The sequence below is a fragment of the Podarcis liolepis genome (genome assembly GCF_965112155.1).
Source record: "Podarcis liolepis genome assembly, chromosome: 14".
Classification (NCBI taxonomy): domain Eukaryota; kingdom Metazoa; phylum Chordata; class Lepidosauria; order Squamata; family Lacertidae; genus Podarcis; species Podarcis liolepis.
Window position 1 is genome coordinate 19,782,840 of NC_139569.1, and position 18,762 is coordinate 19,801,601.

At 47.2% G+C, this 18,762-nt stretch overlaps 1 protein-coding gene across 1 annotated transcript in view; it reads right to left on the reverse strand.

Moving 5' to 3' along the window:
* Window positions 1-2,639: 2,639 nt before the first annotated feature.
* The window catches only part of RHOT2 (ras homolog family member T2), a 30,358-nt gene continuing 14,235 nt past the window's right edge, over window positions 2,640-18,762 (reverse strand). Inside the window, exons 8-19 of the mRNA XM_083473672.1 lie at window positions 18,470-18,571; window positions 17,912-18,010; window positions 14,098-14,206; window positions 12,941-13,061; window positions 12,117-12,201; window positions 11,074-11,219; window positions 10,857-10,957; window positions 9,663-9,793; window positions 9,470-9,550; window positions 8,092-8,214; window positions 7,414-7,616; window positions 2,640-4,910 (exon numbers count right to left, since the gene is read on the reverse strand). Of these exons, the coding sequence (XP_083329798.1) occupies window positions 4,793-4,910; window positions 7,414-7,616; window positions 8,092-8,214; window positions 9,470-9,550; window positions 9,663-9,793; window positions 10,857-10,957; window positions 11,074-11,219; window positions 12,117-12,201; window positions 12,941-13,061; window positions 14,098-14,206; window positions 17,912-18,010; window positions 18,470-18,571 (1,419 nt within the window). The 3' untranslated portion in view covers window positions 2,640-4,792. The remainder of the gene's footprint in view (window positions 4,911-7,413; window positions 7,617-8,091; window positions 8,215-9,469; window positions 9,551-9,662; window positions 9,794-10,856; window positions 10,958-11,073; window positions 11,220-12,116; window positions 12,202-12,940; window positions 13,062-14,097; window positions 14,207-17,911; window positions 18,011-18,469; window positions 18,572-18,762) is intronic.

Genomic DNA, 18,762 nt, shown 5'->3' on the forward strand with positions numbered 1-18,762 from the left:
GGATAAACCCAGGAAGCTACAAGGAACTAGGGTGACATCCTGCCACAAACACTAGCTTGCGACCTGGAATGATGCTCAGAAGAGATGCTGGGTGGAAAGCCACCTGCTATTTACCCCTTTGGGGTGAAACCTTAACAGATGTGTGCCTGGTAGAATAAATAAAAATGCAATGCATTGGAGCCTAGTCTCTCAAACACCCAATGTTCTTGAATACATTTGGGGTGGTTTTTAAACAAACATATCTTGGAGGGTTGCTTTTCTTTCTTTCTTAGATATCAAAATCTACTGGGCACAAAATATTTATCCAGTGTGGTGGCAGAGATGACAGAGTATGAGTATTTTGGGGGTTTGGAGAACAATGAAGCTCCAAGGGTGAAAAAGCACTGTGCTTATTTCTGGCACATCAAAAGCAGCCGCAGTTCAGCGAGGGGCTTCTGGAATCTAAAGGAGGGAAGTTTGCAGTACTTTGCAAGATGCAATCTGGGAGTTAAACGCTTGTTTTTGCAGATCCATAAAAAAACCACCGGTAAATAACATGCTGGGTCCTCTATCAGCCAATGAGCAATGCTCGGTGCCATTAGGTAATCAGCAACCTATGGACCAAACCCTGGCCTACAAAATCGTGGACTTTGCCTACAGTCCAGCCATGACCTCTTTAACCATCACTCTTAAGCCAGGCCTTTCCCCCACACTTAGGCATTTCTTCAAGTTCTAAAGCACCCTCTGGATGTTGTTGGATTTTAGCAACAGCCCAGCACATAAATTTACTAAGCGAAGCTTTTCTTTTGGCTATTTCCATACCTCAAAAAGCCCATCACCTGCATGGAAGCCTAGCATTAAATGGCCCAGGAGCAAGGCTGGCAGAGAGGGAGTGGCAATTTGAGGCTTAGCGCATCATAGTTCCAGAATATCTGCAGACGATTTTGCTGATAGGCAAAATGGCAGCACAATATGAGTAACCTAGTGATTGTTTAGGAGAGTTCAAAATGCCATCATCTGCTCTAACCACCGCAGACATCTTTCCCAGAGGAAGCAGATCCATGGGATCTCTGTGGATCTCCTGCTTAGTTGAAAAGCATTCCCAGTATGCCTGCAGACAGCCTGTGTGTGTGTGTGTGTGTGTGTGTGTGCGCGCGCGGTGCTATAGGAAAACCCAAAGAGGACCCTGAATGTCATTCACACATTCTGAAACAGCGCAAGGGGGCACGTTTTGCACCAAAGAGGGAGGGGCTCTAGAATTTTGTTTCAAAACCAGCTGTAAAAGTACAGGCTCGGTCCTGTCTTTCAGCATGTTGTAAAACCGCATCTGAAAAGCATGGGCACTGAAGACTTAAGATGTAACCATCAAATTATTTGATTTGGCTCCCTGCTTAAGGTTTTCCTAGCAGAAAGAGGAGCCTCAGGGCAGGCAGAAACAAAAGGCCTGTGGAGCAGAGAGGTTTCTCTTTGGGGCAAGCCAGAGATTTATATCGAGAGCAAAAATAAAGAGATTACCGAGAGGGAAACTCCAGTGAAATGAGGGTTTCCCCACTCGTTTGACCAAGGGGACTGAGGGGGGCACTACACGCTACAAGGAATTGTCAGCCCCACAGCAAAGGACCCCACCCCTCCCACTGTCATGATGCCATTGTGGTGTGCAGTTCTGCTACTCAATGCTGTGGGGCAGGAATTGGGGGTGGGGTGGGAGACAACACAAACAGCAGCGGCGTCAGGTGTGGTTGTGACCAGGGAACACTTGGCATCTCCTTGGTGAGAGCTGTAGTCCAAAACATCTGGAGGGCACCAGCTTGGTGAAGGCCGTGCTAAGTAAACATTTCCTGGATTGATCAGCTGCCTGGTAGATACAGGTGAGCCAGGCTGTCGACAGCTGTGTCCGACGCTGAGCACCAGCAGCCGGCTGTAGAGACACTGTGTTGCTTAAGGGAACCATGATACAGTGCGGTCTTCCCACGGCTATACAATCCAACTGTCAGTGATTTTCTAATACTGGGAAGGGCCTTAAAAGCATAGACTTGTGTCACCCACTGAGGGATCCAGCAGCAACATTCTAGGACAACAATTAAAACTGTGCTGATAGCTGCACATCTCAATATATCCTAGTGGAAGATGGCTGGGGGCCATCTTGAAGGAGCTCTTCCAGACCCAAGGCTCTCTGTCCCCCTCTCCCCCCCCCCCATTGCCCTGTGCCACTGCCCCACATTCTCCTTGTTACTCCCAGGGTCCAACGTACTGGCTGTCAAGGCTTCTGGATGAGGGTGCAATACGTAATGCAGCACCGGGAGGAAACTACTGGGGGAGGGAAGGGCTGGGACAGGGGTGCTGGCAGTCACTGGGAAATAAATTGATGTGCGTGTCAGATGAGGAAGTTGGCTAGCCTGCCTGGCGCTCCCATTAACACCACTTTAGGCTCTTCTGCGGTTGGCAGTTGGCAAGGGAGGCAATGGCAAAGGGGAATGCTTTAAAAGCAGGTTTTGTTTTAAACTGTCCGGAGCGAAAGGGGCTAATGCTGTCCAGTCCTCTGAAGCTCGCTCCCTTCTACAGCAGGTGGGAGATGAGCAATGGACACTGTGGTATATTGGACTTATTGCTGCTCCCCTACCCCAAGCTCTTAAAAAAAAAAGTCAGGCAATAAAGGGATCTACCTGGAACTCCCCAATACTGGTAAGTTTTATTTCCTTGGCGTTGATAGAACGGCGGTTCACAAAGCTCACCTGATATACGAGTGCCTATTTGCAAGCAATCCTATTAGGGTGGGGGGAGAGGAAACAGCAGAATTAGCCCAGCTGCAGGTGGGAAGAGCTGGGACGGTTTTGCAAGCACTGTAGCTGTGGACAGGGAATGAACGCCATCACTGTGGAAATAGTTCCTTCGCATCTCTACCTGTATCTTGGCACACATGAACCAGGTGGGTTTTTTGGGGGGGGGGGGCTTTTGGCAACCCAGCTGTTGTTGTACAACATCTCCCATCAGCCTTGCCTCTTGGGCGTGCCAAATGAGACCAAATGGGCAATGCTGTTCACCAATAGCTGGAGGGCAAAAGGTTTCCCGCTCCTGACATTTAATGGTTCCCCTTGTGTGGAGCTGGTCCTGACTGCACAGCTCAGCCCAAAGAGAGACATCTTTATTCTATGAGCAGTTTGCATCCCAAAATCATGCAGGGAGAAGGGTTGAGATGGAAACTTCCCCATGTGGAGATAGCACAGGGGAGGAACCCAACAACCAACACCCCTTGCCTATCATGTTAAGTGTGCAGGAACAGTTGATTACTATATCTGCAGTTAAAAGATTCTTTTTTAAAAAAAAATTATCCGAGCTGTTTACTAGGGATGCAGAAATATGCTCCATTTACCATGTACATATTTACACAACTATTTTAAAACAAAGGGTAAGTTTTAAAAAGTAGGGCTTGAGAGAGGGAGCCCTGCCACTGCAAGAGCAAACCCTACTGGAAAGAGAGACCTCTTTATCTGTCCTGGCACCTTCAAAACAAGGGAGTGTGACACACAAAAACTGCCCTGGTGACACTCTTCCTGATGGGGTGAGGAATGGTGGGCCTGTTGAATGATGTGTGCCCTATTATTGACCCAAACACACTCTGGGTCGTACCGCCATTTCCCCATCCTCCGACACCACCACCACAGCTACCTCTTCCTTCCTAATCTGTTGGGGTCTAAAACAGAAACTGGGACTGCTGAGGAGGACAGCCAACCAGACATACTGAGGCAGAGAGTCAGGGGGCTTCCTAAACCGCCTTTGGGTCCCTCAGTAGGCTTTTTTGGGGGAGTATCTTCCTCACAGTGTGGCCCAGAGGAGTTACCTTGGCCTACCCTGGACAACCGGGGCCCTGGGGAGAGGGGGACTTCCAGGTTGCCCATAGCAAGAGACCCAGTATATCCACTCAAAATGCAGGACATGGCGCAAAGATGAGAGAGTACCGGGAGGCACATTGTGCCTGAGGGCAGCATGCCAGAGATCAGACTTAAGACTCCATCTTTTAAGCTACCACCTGCAGCCTTGGTGGCCTTCTTTTGCTGCCTCCTTCTTGTCAGTTACGTCCCAATAGAGGCCTGTGTGCGAAGCTCCCTGATGCAAACGGTGCTCCAAGAAGAATTAAATGTCCCAGAAGCCCTTGAGCTCTCCCGGGATGGAAATAGTGTACCGAAAACCCATCGCTGCAGAAACAAGATGCTGGAGAAGAGGTTGGCTGGACGGTCCTCCTGCTGCTGGAGAGGAACCAGGGATGCAACGGCGCAGACAGCTTTCCTGAGGTGCCGCCTTGAGCTTCCCCCCACCGAAAGAAACGTTTTTGTTTTTTTAAAAAGCCATTTAGCTGCAAGACAATCAGATGCGGTAAAAAGTTAAGGGGAGCCTTGAGATATGTCAAGCAGCAGAGTGGATTTCCTAAAGCTATAGCTGGAAGGAAAGCGGGGAGCGGGGGACAGTGTCAGCACTCCCTGAGTGTGGGAAATGTACTTTTTGGGGATGGGAGGAAATGGGTGGAATGAGAAGGTGAGTCCTGCCCATGCCAGCTGGATGACTCTAGGACTATTTCTGCTTTTGCTGGTGCAATGGTCGTCTTCCTCCGACACCACCTTGCCCTGCAGGGAGAGTCAGGGAGGAGGAGGGGGAATCCAGTCTTCGGCGGGGTGTGTGTGTGTATGTGTGCTGTCTTCTTCCCCTGGCCTCCATTTCTTCCTGGGTGTGCAAATGAAGCTGGTGTTCTACCTTCGGGTGGAGAAATGGCAGAGGAGGAGGAGGAGCAGAAGGAGAAGGCCCTGCTTCTCCTCTCGTTTCACTTATTCTTCGCCATCACCTTGTAAAGTGTGACTCCCACAACGGCGGCGACCGTAGCTCCTAAAGCTACCCGGATCCAGAAAGAGGCAGCGCCCAGGTTGATGTCGTTCAAGTGCCTGCGAGGCAAAAAAGAGAAGCAGCGTTTCAGCCCAAATGATAAACACAAACTGGGATGGAGAGAAGGAGGTGTACGGTCGTGACTTCCCCCCAAGAATGCTGGGAAGTGTAGTTTGTTAAGTGGGCTGGGCGTTGTTAGGAGACCCCTAGTCCCCAAAGTGAGCTACAACAATTCCCAGGGTTCCCTGGGAAGAGGGACTATTAAACCACTCTCAGGACCCATAACAAACTACACTTCCCAGCATTCTTTGGGGTAAGCCATGACTGTTTATTGGCCACCTCATGAGAAGAGAAGACTCCCTGGAAAAGAAGAAGAAGAAGAAGAAGAGGAGTTTGGATTTGATATCCCGCCTTTCACTCCCCTTCAGGAGTCTCAAAGCGGCTCACATTCTCCTTTCCCTTCCTCCCCCACAACAAACACTCTGTGAGGTGAGTGGGGCTGAGAGACTTCACAGAAGTGTGACTGGCCCAAGGTCACCCAGCAGCTGCATGTGGAGGAGCGGAGACACGAACCCGGTTTCCCAGATTACGTGACTACCGCTCTTAACCACTACACCACACTGGCTCTCTGATGTTGGGAGACCCTGATGTTGGGAAACATTGAGGGCACAAGGAGCCTGGAAAAGACCCTGATGTTGGGAAAGATGGAGGGCCCAAGGAGAAGGGGACGACAGAGGACGAGAAGGTTGGCTAGTGTTTTCGAAGCTACCAGCATGAGTTTGACCAAACTGCGAGAGGCAGTGGAAGACAGAAGTGCCTGGCGTGCTCTGGTCCATGGGGTCACGAAGAGTCGGACACGACTAAAAGACTAAACAACAACAACAACACGACTGTTTAAAGTGGCATCATAATGCTTTAAAGGCACAGTGTGGCCTGAACCATTTCTCTTTATGAAGGCAGAATGTTAGGTTGTTGGGGTTGCTTTTTTAAAAAAGCATGGAGTCTCGCAAACAAAATACTAATGGGTCCTTTTCCCCAGTCACTCGTTATTTACACACCAGGTAGGCTGGGCCAGAGGCATTACGCTAACACTTTGACCTAGCAGGGGTATAAATAGCGTGGCAAGTTCTAAATAATTTGTAGCAGAAAAGAGCTATAGTTGTGCCTTTCTAGGTCATGCTGCTGTGGCACCTGTTCCCATTAATGGAGACCCACATGAAAGGGGTAGGGAATCCAACTTGAAAAAGCAGTGATCTATCTCTGCCTCTGGCACGAATCTTATGCATTTTCCTAGGGAGGGGAAGGGGGTTAGGCAGGAAGGGTTGTTTACACTGCTAGTCCTACGGAATACTGTCTGAAAGCAGCAGACCATTTAGCAAGCCTAATTTGTCGCTGAGGAGAAAGCACCCCCTTCCATGTAGGAACGGAGTAGGGAAGCACCACTTAGCAAAGGCAAGCGGCGCTATGCTGTGACACGCAGCCTTGCCTTACCAATCCCGACCCTCACCTCAGACCTATCTGCAAGCGCAGCAAACCAACACACCTCAAACTTAATGGCTGTCACGTTTCAGAATAAAGTTTCGGGAATGAATACAGGCATTCAGACTTTGTCTGGAGGCGCAAAATTGGTGCTGGACCCGGGAAAGCCGTGAGATATCCGCCCAAAGTTTAGGGGAAGGTAAAATGCTCAGAAGGATACACAGAGCAGCCCAAAAGGAAGCTGAAGCAAAGGGGTAAATGAGGCAGGGTTGTTAATAATATTGGGAGAGGAGAAGCAAGGGCTTAAGGGAAAAATGGGAGGGGGGAGGCACTCAGCTACAGCTCCCATCCTGACAGCTACATTTACAGCATCCAAATGTGATCTATACTGAACAAGACACACTGGTTGGTAAAAGGAAAGAAGGTTTTTTTTTTTTAAAAAAAAGGTCCTTGTAAGCAAAAGGATATCATCAGTCACCCAGAGCATTTCGTTCCTAACTTCCCTTCAACATAACATTAATTTTATTGCACTGCCTCCCTTTTCTTCTTCACAGGCATATTAGGAAGATTTAAGAATTGTGGCATAAATAAATAAAGCTCTTAATGCAGAGCCCGAGACTGGCTCTATCTCCCCTGCCCTTTTTGGTTTAACTGGCTATAAATAATGGATTTATCATACTCCTTGGGGAGAAGCTTACATCTAATACCAGCGGGCAAAAAGCAGCGCGTTCCCTCGCAAGCTCCTGGCTTGTTAAAATAACTGACTAGGCCCAAAGCCGCCATCGCAGCGTTGCTCCCAGAAGATGCCGGGTGCAGGGTAAGAACAACAGTGCTGTTCGCCAGGGCCAAATAACGTTCACGATGCTGGGACGGCAAGCTTTTGAGTCACACAGAAATCCTCTTCAGGGTGTGCATTGAAAAACAGGGTTAGGGAAACTCTTTCAGCCCGAGGGCCACATTGTATTCTGGGTAGTCCTGAGGGTTGCATGCTGGTGATGGCTGAGGCCAGAGGCAAAGATTCACCCAACCAAGGCCCAGCTGCCCACTGAGGAGGACTATAACTAGAAGGAGAACATTACTAACGGGAAGGTGGCAGCCGTGGCCAGTTTGGCGAAGGCGGCGAGGCTGGGTGGGCCCTGCCCACTGCAGGTGAAGTAAAACGGGGGCGGCAGGCGGTGCTTGTAGCAGAACTCGGCTGGCGAGAGGCCATGTTGTGGCGACGTCTCTGGCAGGTCTGCCTTGCAGGCCACGAAGAGGCAAGGGATCTGCCCATCCATGTAGTGCTGCTGCAGAGGAGATAGTTAACAAACGAATATCAAGAGATGCTTTTCTGCTGGATCAGGCCACTGGATCTGGCCCTGCGCTCTGATCTCACCAGATGCCTCAATGGCAAGCCTGCAAGCAGGTCTCAAGCGACACCACACAACAACTCGATTATAAGGGGAATAAAGTTGCTTTGCTGCTGCCAAGAAACCCTTGCTGATCAACTGCAATTATCCAGAGATCTACCAGCAGATCCCAATCTACTTCTTGTTCACCCCTGCTTGTAGATTTGTCTCCCACCAGTAAACCTACTTGGATGTTCTTGAAAGCACTGGCCAAGCAAAGTGTGCTCCTAACCCCGCTTCCCTGGGAGTAAGCTCCACTGAATTCAATAGGACTTACTTTCTGAGGAGACACAGTTAGGATTTGCACTGCTAGCCGTCAGTCTGAACAGCTGCTCCTCATCCAAGGCGGGAGCAGGGACAAGGGAAGGAGTACCTTATAAATGCTGGCACAATAGTTGAAGGACTTGTGGTCTGTCACATCGTACAATAAGCAGGCAACGTCGCAAGCTGCATCAGACGCCTTCACAAACTCTGTCTCCACATTAATCTCGTGCAGCTGGCAAGAAATACAGGGAGGAAAGTATATCTGAAGCATTTCAGGACAGTCTTTCTTTTAACTTTAAAAATATCTCTCATGTCGCTTCTTCTGAACAAGGAATGGCATTGTTCATTCTTCTTACCAAAAGAAACACACAGACTTCAGGTAACAGATGCACAGGCAACTTGTACACTTAATGATGAATAGGCAATGTTCTTCCAGCTTCTGCTGCCCCTATCATTTCCCCCCTGCTTCTCCCCCCCACTAGAATGTAGACTGGAAGCTCCTTGGGGCAGGGACCTGTTTTCTATGGCACTTGTTAAAATGCCATATACATTAATGACAAGAAATAATTATAATAGCTATGAATATGGTAAAGTATATATATATTTAAAATAGTTAACAGGAGCCAAGGGCAAAGTATTTTATTTACTGCACTCACAACCTGCTTCTGCATGGATGAGAGTCTACCAGAAGTCCCTGGTTCCTGGTCAGATCTGTGCCTGCCACATTAGCTGCTCCCAGACGACTCACTGTGCCCTCTGAAGAGCTACTCTGGGTATCAAAATTGACATGCCCCCCCCGCCCACATTTAAGAGAAAACATTGGAAGTAATACCATCAAACTGTTTTGGGAACCCCCCCTTTCTTTCAAAAGTGGTGTACTATATATAGACCTCTTTGGAAACAGTAATTCAAGAAACGGCTATCAACAGCCCTCTCTGGTCCAGATGGGTAAACCCACTTTGTATCACAGAGCTAGGGGTAGGCAACCTTTTTGGCGCCACAGGCCAGATCCTTATCAGCATAAGGCCCTACGGGCCAAATATGAGAGGTAAGTGGAACATACCGGCTTAAGCAGCCACACCACGCAGGATTTAACACCCCACTCTCCCCTTAGTTGATGGGCAGGAGATTAAATGTTGCTGCACTGGCTGCAGGGAACTGGTGTGAACAGCCACTGCAGTTGAACCTCACACCCACCCCACCCATCAGCTGATGTCACTGACCCAGGTGGGCATAGTTTTGAGAAAATGGGCCAAATTGGAACATCTAGCTGGCCAAGACTGGCCCATGGATCAGACGTTCCCCAAGTGTCACAGAGAGAGAATCGCCACAGAAGTGATGTTTGTGTGTATGGATATGTGAATGATGATGTACCTAAGTCTCTTAGGTTAAAGGCGGGGAAAAGAAGCGTTGACATTTTTATGTCAATTGACTAAAATTTACTTCTGTATTTAGGACTTAAGATCACTGTAACTGAGCAAACTTACTATCAGATGCTTTTCCTGCCCATTGACTTCCACTGTGTTAATTGAATAGAAGGACTCCTTCCCCTCGGATTCCCTTTGGGCCTGGAAAAGGAAGGAGGAGCAGGGATTATTTGTATTTTATTTATTACCCACAGGTTCATCACTCAGGAAAGAACAGGCAGCAGAGGACAAGAAGAGAGACTTCTAGACTCACAGCCAAGTTCTTCCCAAGGAAGGCTTGCAGGAATGCTGACTTGCCAGCACCTCGGGATCCAATCACTTTGCACAGGAAAACATTCCGATGTGTCTGGCCCTTCTCCAAGTCAATCCTTTTCTCCCGTGTAACTGGAGCAGAAGAAAAGAAGGCCTGGGTGAAATGATGAAGCCTTCCCTTCTTTCCTGCTGCTGGGGACACAGCCTCCAAGCAAGTGTTGTCTTTGCTGGACAGGAGGCAGCTATGATTTTATGGGTGCAATGCTACTGCAAGGTGCTCTACGTGGGGCTACCTTTGAAGGTGACCCGGAAAATACAACTAATCCAGAATGCGGCAGCTAGAATGGTGACTGGGGGCGGCCGCCGAGACCACATAACACCGGTCTTGAAAGACCTACATTGGCTCCCAGTATGTTTCCGAGCACAATTCAAAGAGTTGGTGTTGACCTTTAAAGCCCTAAATGGCCTCGGCCCAGTATACCTGAAGGAGCATCTCCACCCCCATCGTTCAGCCTGGACACTGAGGTCCAGTGCCGAGGGCCTTCTGGCGGTTCCCTCACTGCGAAAAGCCAAGTTACAGGCAACCAGGCAGAGAGCCTTCTCGGTAGTGGCACCCGCCCTGTGGAACGCCCTCCCATCAGATGTCAAAGAGATAAACAACTACCGGACATTCAGTAGACATCTGAAGGCAGCCCTGTTCAGGGAAGTTTTTAATGTGTGACATTTTAGTGTATTTTTGGTCTTTGTTGGAAGCCGCCCAGAGTGGCTGGGGAGACCCAGCCAGATGGGCGGGGTACATATAATAAATTATTATTATTATTATCCATTGATCACTGGGAGCTGATGCCCATTGGGACTGGTGGGATGGAAGGCGGGGGGGGGGGGCGCAATGGTAGGCAGATCCAGAGCCAATCGCAGGCGGAGCCAACTAATTCTGGTTTCGTTCCCACCTCCTCCCTGCCGAGTTCTACAAAGGCAACACTGAAATGCAGCTGCTTCCACCGCCCTTCATAACCATTGGAGGGGACAGAAAACCCACAATGCTCAGGCTCATTCTCCATTCAACATGGAAGCAGGTGCTCGATAGCTCTAGACAGAGGAGGGCAGCAAGCAGAAAGGGCAATAGCTGTGCCAGCACAGAGGAGTCCCCTCTCCTCCCGATTCCAAGGGGCACTGAAGCAGGAGTGGGGCCCACCTGTGATGGCGTGGATCTGAGAGTCCTGCTCTGAGAAGATGGGGTAGCCAAGGTAAGCCAGGTGCTCCAGGCAGCGATGGACATCCAGGTAGGCAACCAGCCTAGGGGAAATCCAAACAGAGAGAAGGTTGCCCGTTACTGGGATCGCTGGGAGGGCCCGCTGCGTGTGAAGCGGACAGGGTGATTGATGGAGGAGGCAGAGAAGGGCTGCGCTTACGTCCACTGGCAGAGGAATCCATGCAGGGAAAGCAGGCCTTTATCAGTGGTGCATACCGTGTGGTAGAGCTCAGGCCCCCAGGGCATGTAGGGGAATACACTAAAGAAGCTGTGCAGCTCGGCGGGAGAGAGGGCTCCATCACCGTCCTAGAGACACGGAAGGGAAGAAAGAAATGGGCACTTGAGTAGCAGCTCTCCATCAAATGGAAGTCTACCCATTGTCACACAGGGTGGGACCATGCGTGGTTAGCAAGATTCAAACAGGCGGTCTCTGAAATGTCCGTGTTAAATATTCACATTGATTTTAAATTGAAGGTTTTTTTAATTACTCCTTCAATTTCTAATATTGCATTGCGATCTGAATTCTACAGAATGCAAATTGTGATACAATGAAGTACAATATGTAAGAGATAAGAGAGTTGTAACAGCTGTAAGCAGTAAGAGCTGTTCAGCAGTGAAATGGACTACAGGCAGCAACCATTTTAGACACGTCAGATTGGTCACTGCCTGTACTTCAGAAGGGGATGGACTCTCCTTCACTGGAGGTTTTTAAACAGAGGTTGGATGGCCATTTGTCAGGGATTCTTTAGCTGTGATTCCGGCATTGCAGGGGGTTGGACTAGATGACCCTTGGGGTCCCTTCCAACTCTACAGTTCTACGATTTTACGAAAATAAGCAATACAGAAACACAATCAATACAGCATCTAGCATAGCACAATGCGATCACTATAGAAGCCAGGGAAAAATCATTTAATGGCCTGCCACGACCACTGGTCAAGACCACCAGCTGTGTCCAAGTGGTCTGCAGGGTGGGTGGGAATGTTTGGGCACTGCTGTTGTTCAAGTGACATCCCTTTGCTCAACTCTGGAATGGCCTACAAGCCTATTTAGGGGCAAGCAGGGCACAAAACAGCCAGACATGACTCGAGTGCCAATGGCAATCATGCAGCGGAGATCAAAGAACTGCAACCCTTGGGGGGGGGTGGCACTGGCAGCAGCACTGTTCTGCAGAGCCAAGGCGTGTGTGCTTCTGTGCAGCTCACCTTGTCATGCTTCTCAAACATCTTCTGCAGGAACTGGTAACCAAAGTGATTCAGCTCCGTGGAGCTGTCATGAGGCACCCGGATCCTGAAAGAAAGGAGGGCAGCACTGGTCAAGGCAGGACCTCAAGAAGCCTGGGACTTTTAAAAACCAAGTACAGTGGTACCTCGGGTTACAGACGCTTCAGGGTACAGACTCCACTAACCCAGAAATAGTACCTCAGGTTAAGAACTTTGCTTCAGGATGAGAACAGAAATCTTGCGGTGGTGGCGTGGCAGCAGCAGAAGGCCCCATTAGCTAAAGTAGTACTTCAGGTTAAGAACAGTTTCAGGTTAAGAAATAATTAAGTTCTTAACCCGAGGTACCACTGTAATACCTCCCAACAGGTGAATAATGGCCACTCTCTGAAACCCATGGCTGGAACTGACCCCAAAAGGAGGGGAAACCAAGACTTAGGAATGGAAACCAGTAAAGGACTCTTTCCAGATGGCAACTAAACTTGCAAATGCTAAGGAACAAGCATGGTGGGGGGGGGGGGGAATCACAAGGTGAACACAGAGAATGAGCACCTGCTCAACATGCAGAAGGTCCCAGGTTCAATCCCCAGCACTTCCAGGTAGGGCTGGGAATGTATCCTGTCCCAAATCCGGGAGAGTTGCTGCCAGCCAGTGTGGACAATACTGAGCCAGATGGACCAATAGTCTGACTCAGTATAAGGCAGCTTCCTGTGTGCGAGTTCAGAATCATGTCTTCCCATTGTCCCATATGTCAGTGGTCCCCTCTTTCTCCTTCCCCTTAACATTCAAGAGGGCAACAATTTACGCACGGCGGGCAGAGATAGTCGTCTGTCAGCTCCAGGGCATCATCATAGCCAAAGCGACGCAGGATGGTCCACGTAGTCTCATGACGCCCCCTTTGGATGAAGAGCGTATTGAGGAAAAGGAAGCCTGGAAGAGAGGAAAGGATTTTGGGTCCCAAGTGCATAGCATGATCAGCAGGCAATGGCAACAGAGATGCCAGAAAAGCTGATCTGTAGTGATCTCACACCACACAGGCAGCAGCTCCGAATCTTCGTGAGATTCAGCTGCTGGGTGCCACTTCCTGGTGCACACTGAAAGTCACATGACACAGGTGAGACCGTGTGCCTCTGACTGGTTTGCCCTGACCTCGTCTAGGACACTGTATCTGACTTTTCCAACTGCTTCCATCATAGGCACCACATATCCTTTGTTTCTATTGCCAGACCCACACTCTGTAACAGGGTCACAACTAGGCCATGAGTGAGATTTCTGCAGCTGGAGTTGCCAGCTAGAAGATCTTGGCACAGGAGATTCTGTCCAAGTTAAATCCCAAACTCTCCTATACAATATTTAATTAATGGATGCAAATCTCAGTGTGACAAAACTCACTTACTGCACAAAAGGTGACATTCAGACTTATTGCTCTGCCCACTTTTACCTCTGGCTCCGCCCACTATTGGCAGGTGGCTTCCAGATGGCTGTCCAGAAGGGAAAGGCTGCCCAGGCTGAAAAAGGTTCCTCACCCCCTGATTTAACCCAATGAGTCTTCCCTGCCTTCTCAGTCGTTCAATTTATTCCCATGTGTAGCAGTAAAAGCACTCCCCATGTTCTCTTGCCTGATACTTTCCCTCTCCTGGCACAACTGCTAAATCGTTCCCCAGCTTGTTCAATCAAAATCAAACGAACACAGGGAGTTGCAGCAGTGAACAAGGAAGCTCTGTTAAAATGAAAGCTCATTCAAGCAGGAAAACACGCAAAGCAGCTGCCTGCAGCCTGTTTCAAACCAACATCAATTTTGCCCTTGGGATATGTGGTCTAAACTGGCTGAGCAGCCCTGGCTTCAAAGGATGCCCCTGGGCTATCTGTGCAACTCTGCAGTGCTGCTGTCCCTCTTTCTGATCCGCCGAGATGGGCTCTAAGATGATCCCCAGAGCCAGGCATGCAAGTTTTCTGCTGGAGTTACCATTGAGGGTCAGTCCGTTGTCCTGGACTCCGTCTGTTGTGTTTTTCCAGACCACCATTTTCACATCTTCCAGAGCCTGGGGTGCCAAAGGATTTCCGAAGCAGGACTTCTACCTCCCAAGAGAAGAAAGGTGGGGCCAAATCAGGAAAATAGGCAGTTCCAGTTTATCTATTTTTAAACCTATTCCACTGGAGCCAAAAGGAAGAACCATACCACTTTAGTAGCTACTGTAAGGTTATTACATCCTATATTCAACAATATCCCAAGTTAGATAAAGTCAGTTCATGGGATCTGACATTCAACGATTTTAGAATCACAGCATTTGAGGTGGGAAAGCCAGCACTTCTAGCCTTTAGGAAGACAATAGCATTTATTTATTTCACTTCTAAAGAAACATCCTAATGGGATTTAACAGTAAAAACACCACCACGATGGGTTGCCGCCAACTGCCTTTTACTCAAGAGTAGACCCACTGAAATTGATGGACCCAAATGACTTCATGCCCATTAATTTCAATGGGTCTGCTCTGAGTAGATCTAGCACCGGCTACAACCCAATAAAAACAATTGCAGATTCAATACAGGTCCCAGTAAAATCTCAGAAACTGAGAAAAAAGAGACTTGCTAACCCTCTGCTGTTGCAGCTTGCCTCCCCACCCAAAATTAAATTATCCAGTATGCACAAATTTGCATATAAGCTTTAGAATCTGGGTCTTTCAGGAAAGCTGGAGCTAAGAAACCAAATTTGACAGCCCTGTGCAAATAGCTGCTGACTCAAGCTTTCACCTTGCGAGAAGAATGGAGCTGCTAACTCAGGTAAACACTGCAGTTCCTTTTCCATTGACTGGAAAATGTGATTTTCCTCCTCTCACCTCCTTCATGGAAGAGGAACCAGGAGAATTCACGTCTGCAACGTTATACAGTTGGGGAAAGCAGGTTGTTGGCAATACTAGCCAATCCAACTCCTGCTCAAAGCAGACCCACTGAAAACAATGGACATGATTCACTTACGGCCATGAATTTCAGTGGGTCTACTCTGTGTATAACTTAGTTGTATGCAACCAAGACTGTTGATTGCCAGCGGCTGATTGTCAGAATAAATTCCTAAGAGGTCAGGACTTAACCTGATGGCAAATTAACTGGATCAGCAACATTTGTCCTCCCCATATGTCTGGGGGCGCAGAACAAATTCTGTTGCCTCTTGAATGGAAACATCGAGGCTGATGCCCAAGAGGATCTGCAGCAAAGCCAGGACAAAGTAGGATGAGGATGAAATGCTGGAGTAGGCCACAACGTCAGGAAGACCCTTGACAAAATATCCAGTATTGGGGCTATCTTGAATTGAATTAAATAGAGTCCTTCACCAATCAAAAGTTTAGCCTGGAAGCCATTTTTATTTTTATTTATCAAAATATATATTCTGCTTGTTCATAAAAACTAAGTGGTTTACAAAAATATAAAACAAAACATTAAAATTATTGATTAAAAACAGGTATTTTAAAATATACAAAAGCTGATTAAAACCATCAGTAGCTAATAAGAAACCAAACACAACAAGTCTGGATAGTTTTGCCAAAATAAAAATGTTTTAAGCAGGCACCGAAAAGGGTACAGTGAAGGCACCTGATATCAATCGGCAGGGAGTTCCAAAGTGTAGGAGCTGCCTATACTTGAGGGCTTTCAAGGTCCACTAACAGCAGAGAATGATGTAAAATTTGGGCCATAGGGCTGTATCCAACTAAGTTAGAATACACCCACTGAAATTAGCGAACCTAAGTTAGTTGTGTGCATTAATTTCAATAGGTCTACTCTGAGTAGGACAAGTACTAGTTATACTCCATAGCCTCCACATCTAAGTGATTAAACACCTTTCAATAACCTTCTGCCAAATTTGGGGGTTCTTTTTAAAAATCTGCCTCAAGAATCAAGGAGGCAAAAGCAGATTATGTGAACTGAAATCATTGTCAAATAAAACCCTGCCCAGAGAAACAATCTGGAAGCAGTAGAAGGCTTGCTTTAAGATCTTAGACCATGCTAAAATTTCAAATTTCGGTGGCAGGAAAGTATGAGAATGCAAAACTTAATTTTCACCAAGGAAAAGAAACAGTGTGACAGTTAACATGACTTTAAAAAATGTATTTTGTGGGTGTTGTTGTTTTTTTAATCCATAGAATAGCAGGAAAAATGAACATAGATGTGGAGAAAATGAAGGGAACTGGAAAAGTGCCGGACTGGTTAAACTTCAAGCAGAGCAATAAGAGGCTTATGATCAAAAGACTTCAAAAACTTAAAGGTCTAAATTTTAAAGGATCGGCATCAGCTGCAAACAGGACTCTGCATACCTGGCACTAAAACACATCCAGTAACTCAATCATGTGATTTATGTGAATTGTCATGCTTCCTGTCCATAAAATTTATTCTAATTTCTCTTGTCATAAGGAGGTGCAATCAGGAACGCATAGCACTGCTCACCGTCTGCGCTTTTTGATTTCTTTGCTTTAACTTGGTGTCAGGCCTCAGCTTGATGATTAACTGCTCTAATTTGTTTCCTATTTTTTATCTTGTTCGTGTTCTGATGTACCTATTACAGCCTGCCTTTAACCCATTTTATTGCCGCAGGATTGCAATGTAATGAAGGACAGTTTATAAGTGAGGCAGACAAAATACATTCTTATTCAGCTATCCCACCTGGCTGCTGAGGCTTTGGCAACTGCAGCCCCCAAATAGGAAGGTATATTAATTGTGCCTGTATGGGTGAGAAACTTGCTTAGGTTAAAAAAAGGGGGGGTGATAAGAAGAGATTGCTGGATTAGGCCAATGGTCTACATAAACCAATCAGATTGGGAAAGATTATAGAGGGAGGATTTGAAATTCACAGCATGCTGTACATTGAAATAAAATTATATGAAAATGATGTACAGATGGTATTTGACTTCCACACTACCAACGTATGTTGGAAGTGTAAAGAGAATGAACGCTCATTCTACCACATATGGTGGATGTGCAAGAAGGCTAGAGCATCCTGGGAAATGATATATAATGAACTGGAAAAAATGTTTAAGAAAAATTTTGTGGAAAAAATGGAAGCTTTTTTAATAGGCACCACAGGAGAAGAAATACCAAAGGACTTAAAAAGACTGTTTACATGTATGCAACGACAGCTGCAAGAATGCTTTTTGCCCAGAGTTGGAAGGAAGAGGAAACACCAACCAAGTGGATAGTGAAAATGATGGACTATGCTGAAATGGTGAAAATAACTGGGAAGCTCAGACACCAAGATGACAGTAAATTTTAAAAAGAATGGTATAAATTTATAGAGTACATTAAGGAACAATGTAAAGATTTAAAGATGTTAGTAAGATTGATATAGGGTTGACTGTAATTTTTAACAGGTAAAGGATTAAATAAGGATTTAATTGAAGTTGGATATATGCAATTAGATGTGATTAAAATTAAAAAATGTATCTGTGGAAAACTGGGGAGGAGGGAAGTCCACGGGTTCAAGGAATGCCACAATTGTATAAATATTGCTGAATTTAAGTTTGAATGATGTTAATGATGAAAAACTGTATACACACACACACACACACACACACACACACACACACCTATATTAAATCGTCTACATAAACCAGCATCCTGTTCTCACAGTGGCCATTCAGATGCAAGCAGGACTTGAGCACAAGAAAACTCTGCTCTCCTGTGGTTTCCAGCAACTGGTAGCAAAAGCAAGACAGGAAAGCTGATATTTACCAGAAGCTGCATGGAGTTACCCAAAAGTATGTTCTGCATTGTTTTGTTACATGGGAACATACCTGGAAATAGTTCAGCTCCTCATCGCTTAGGATCTGGTTGTTATCCTGGTCAGACATATTGAAGATCCGAGTGAGGGCCCGTGCGCATGCTGGCCTCAGCTGGTGGTAGAAAAAGAACACGATTTATAAAAGCAGGCCATAGGAAGCACTGGTTCTCCACTCCTCTTCGTTGCACAGAATGCCCTGATTACAGGCAGAAAGGACGACGAAATCAAAGCCATTGTCCAGGCAATTTAGGAACAACAGAGAGGGCTGGTGTTCAATGTAGTATTACATCGGGGATGGAGAATCCACATCTGTCCAGATGTCATTGGACTACAGCTCCCATAAGCCCCTGTCAGCAAGGCCAGTGGTGAGGGATGATGGGAGTTGTAGTCCAGCAACATCTGGAGGGCCACAGGTTCCTGAGCCAAACTGGTTCAGAGGTGCAGCTGCAAGGCAACTTGAGCTGGCACTGTAGGATTTGCCTGGAAGTGATGGAACTCTCCAGTCTAAAGAACCTTGGAAGTCCTCTCTGGGTACAAAACCTATTTGCGGCTCTGAGACGATGTATCCTACCTGCTTCTCCTCTGGGTCGTAGAGAGGGGCTGTTGGGTGCAGAACAGCCTTCTGGGCGTAATAGAACAGCTCAGAGATGTTCTTCAGGTTCTTTGCAGAACACTTGGAGCACAAAGAGGGGAGGGGAGGGAGAGAGAAGCAATTTGAGAGAGGCAGAAAGGAATGCTGGACCGACACAAACAGCACAGGCTGGAAAGAAATGCTTCAAGATCTCTTTTTCAGGCAGGCCATGGAGGAAGAAGCCCAGGACTAGAAGAAGATGTTATAAACAGGGAAGCTTCCTGTTTAATTTC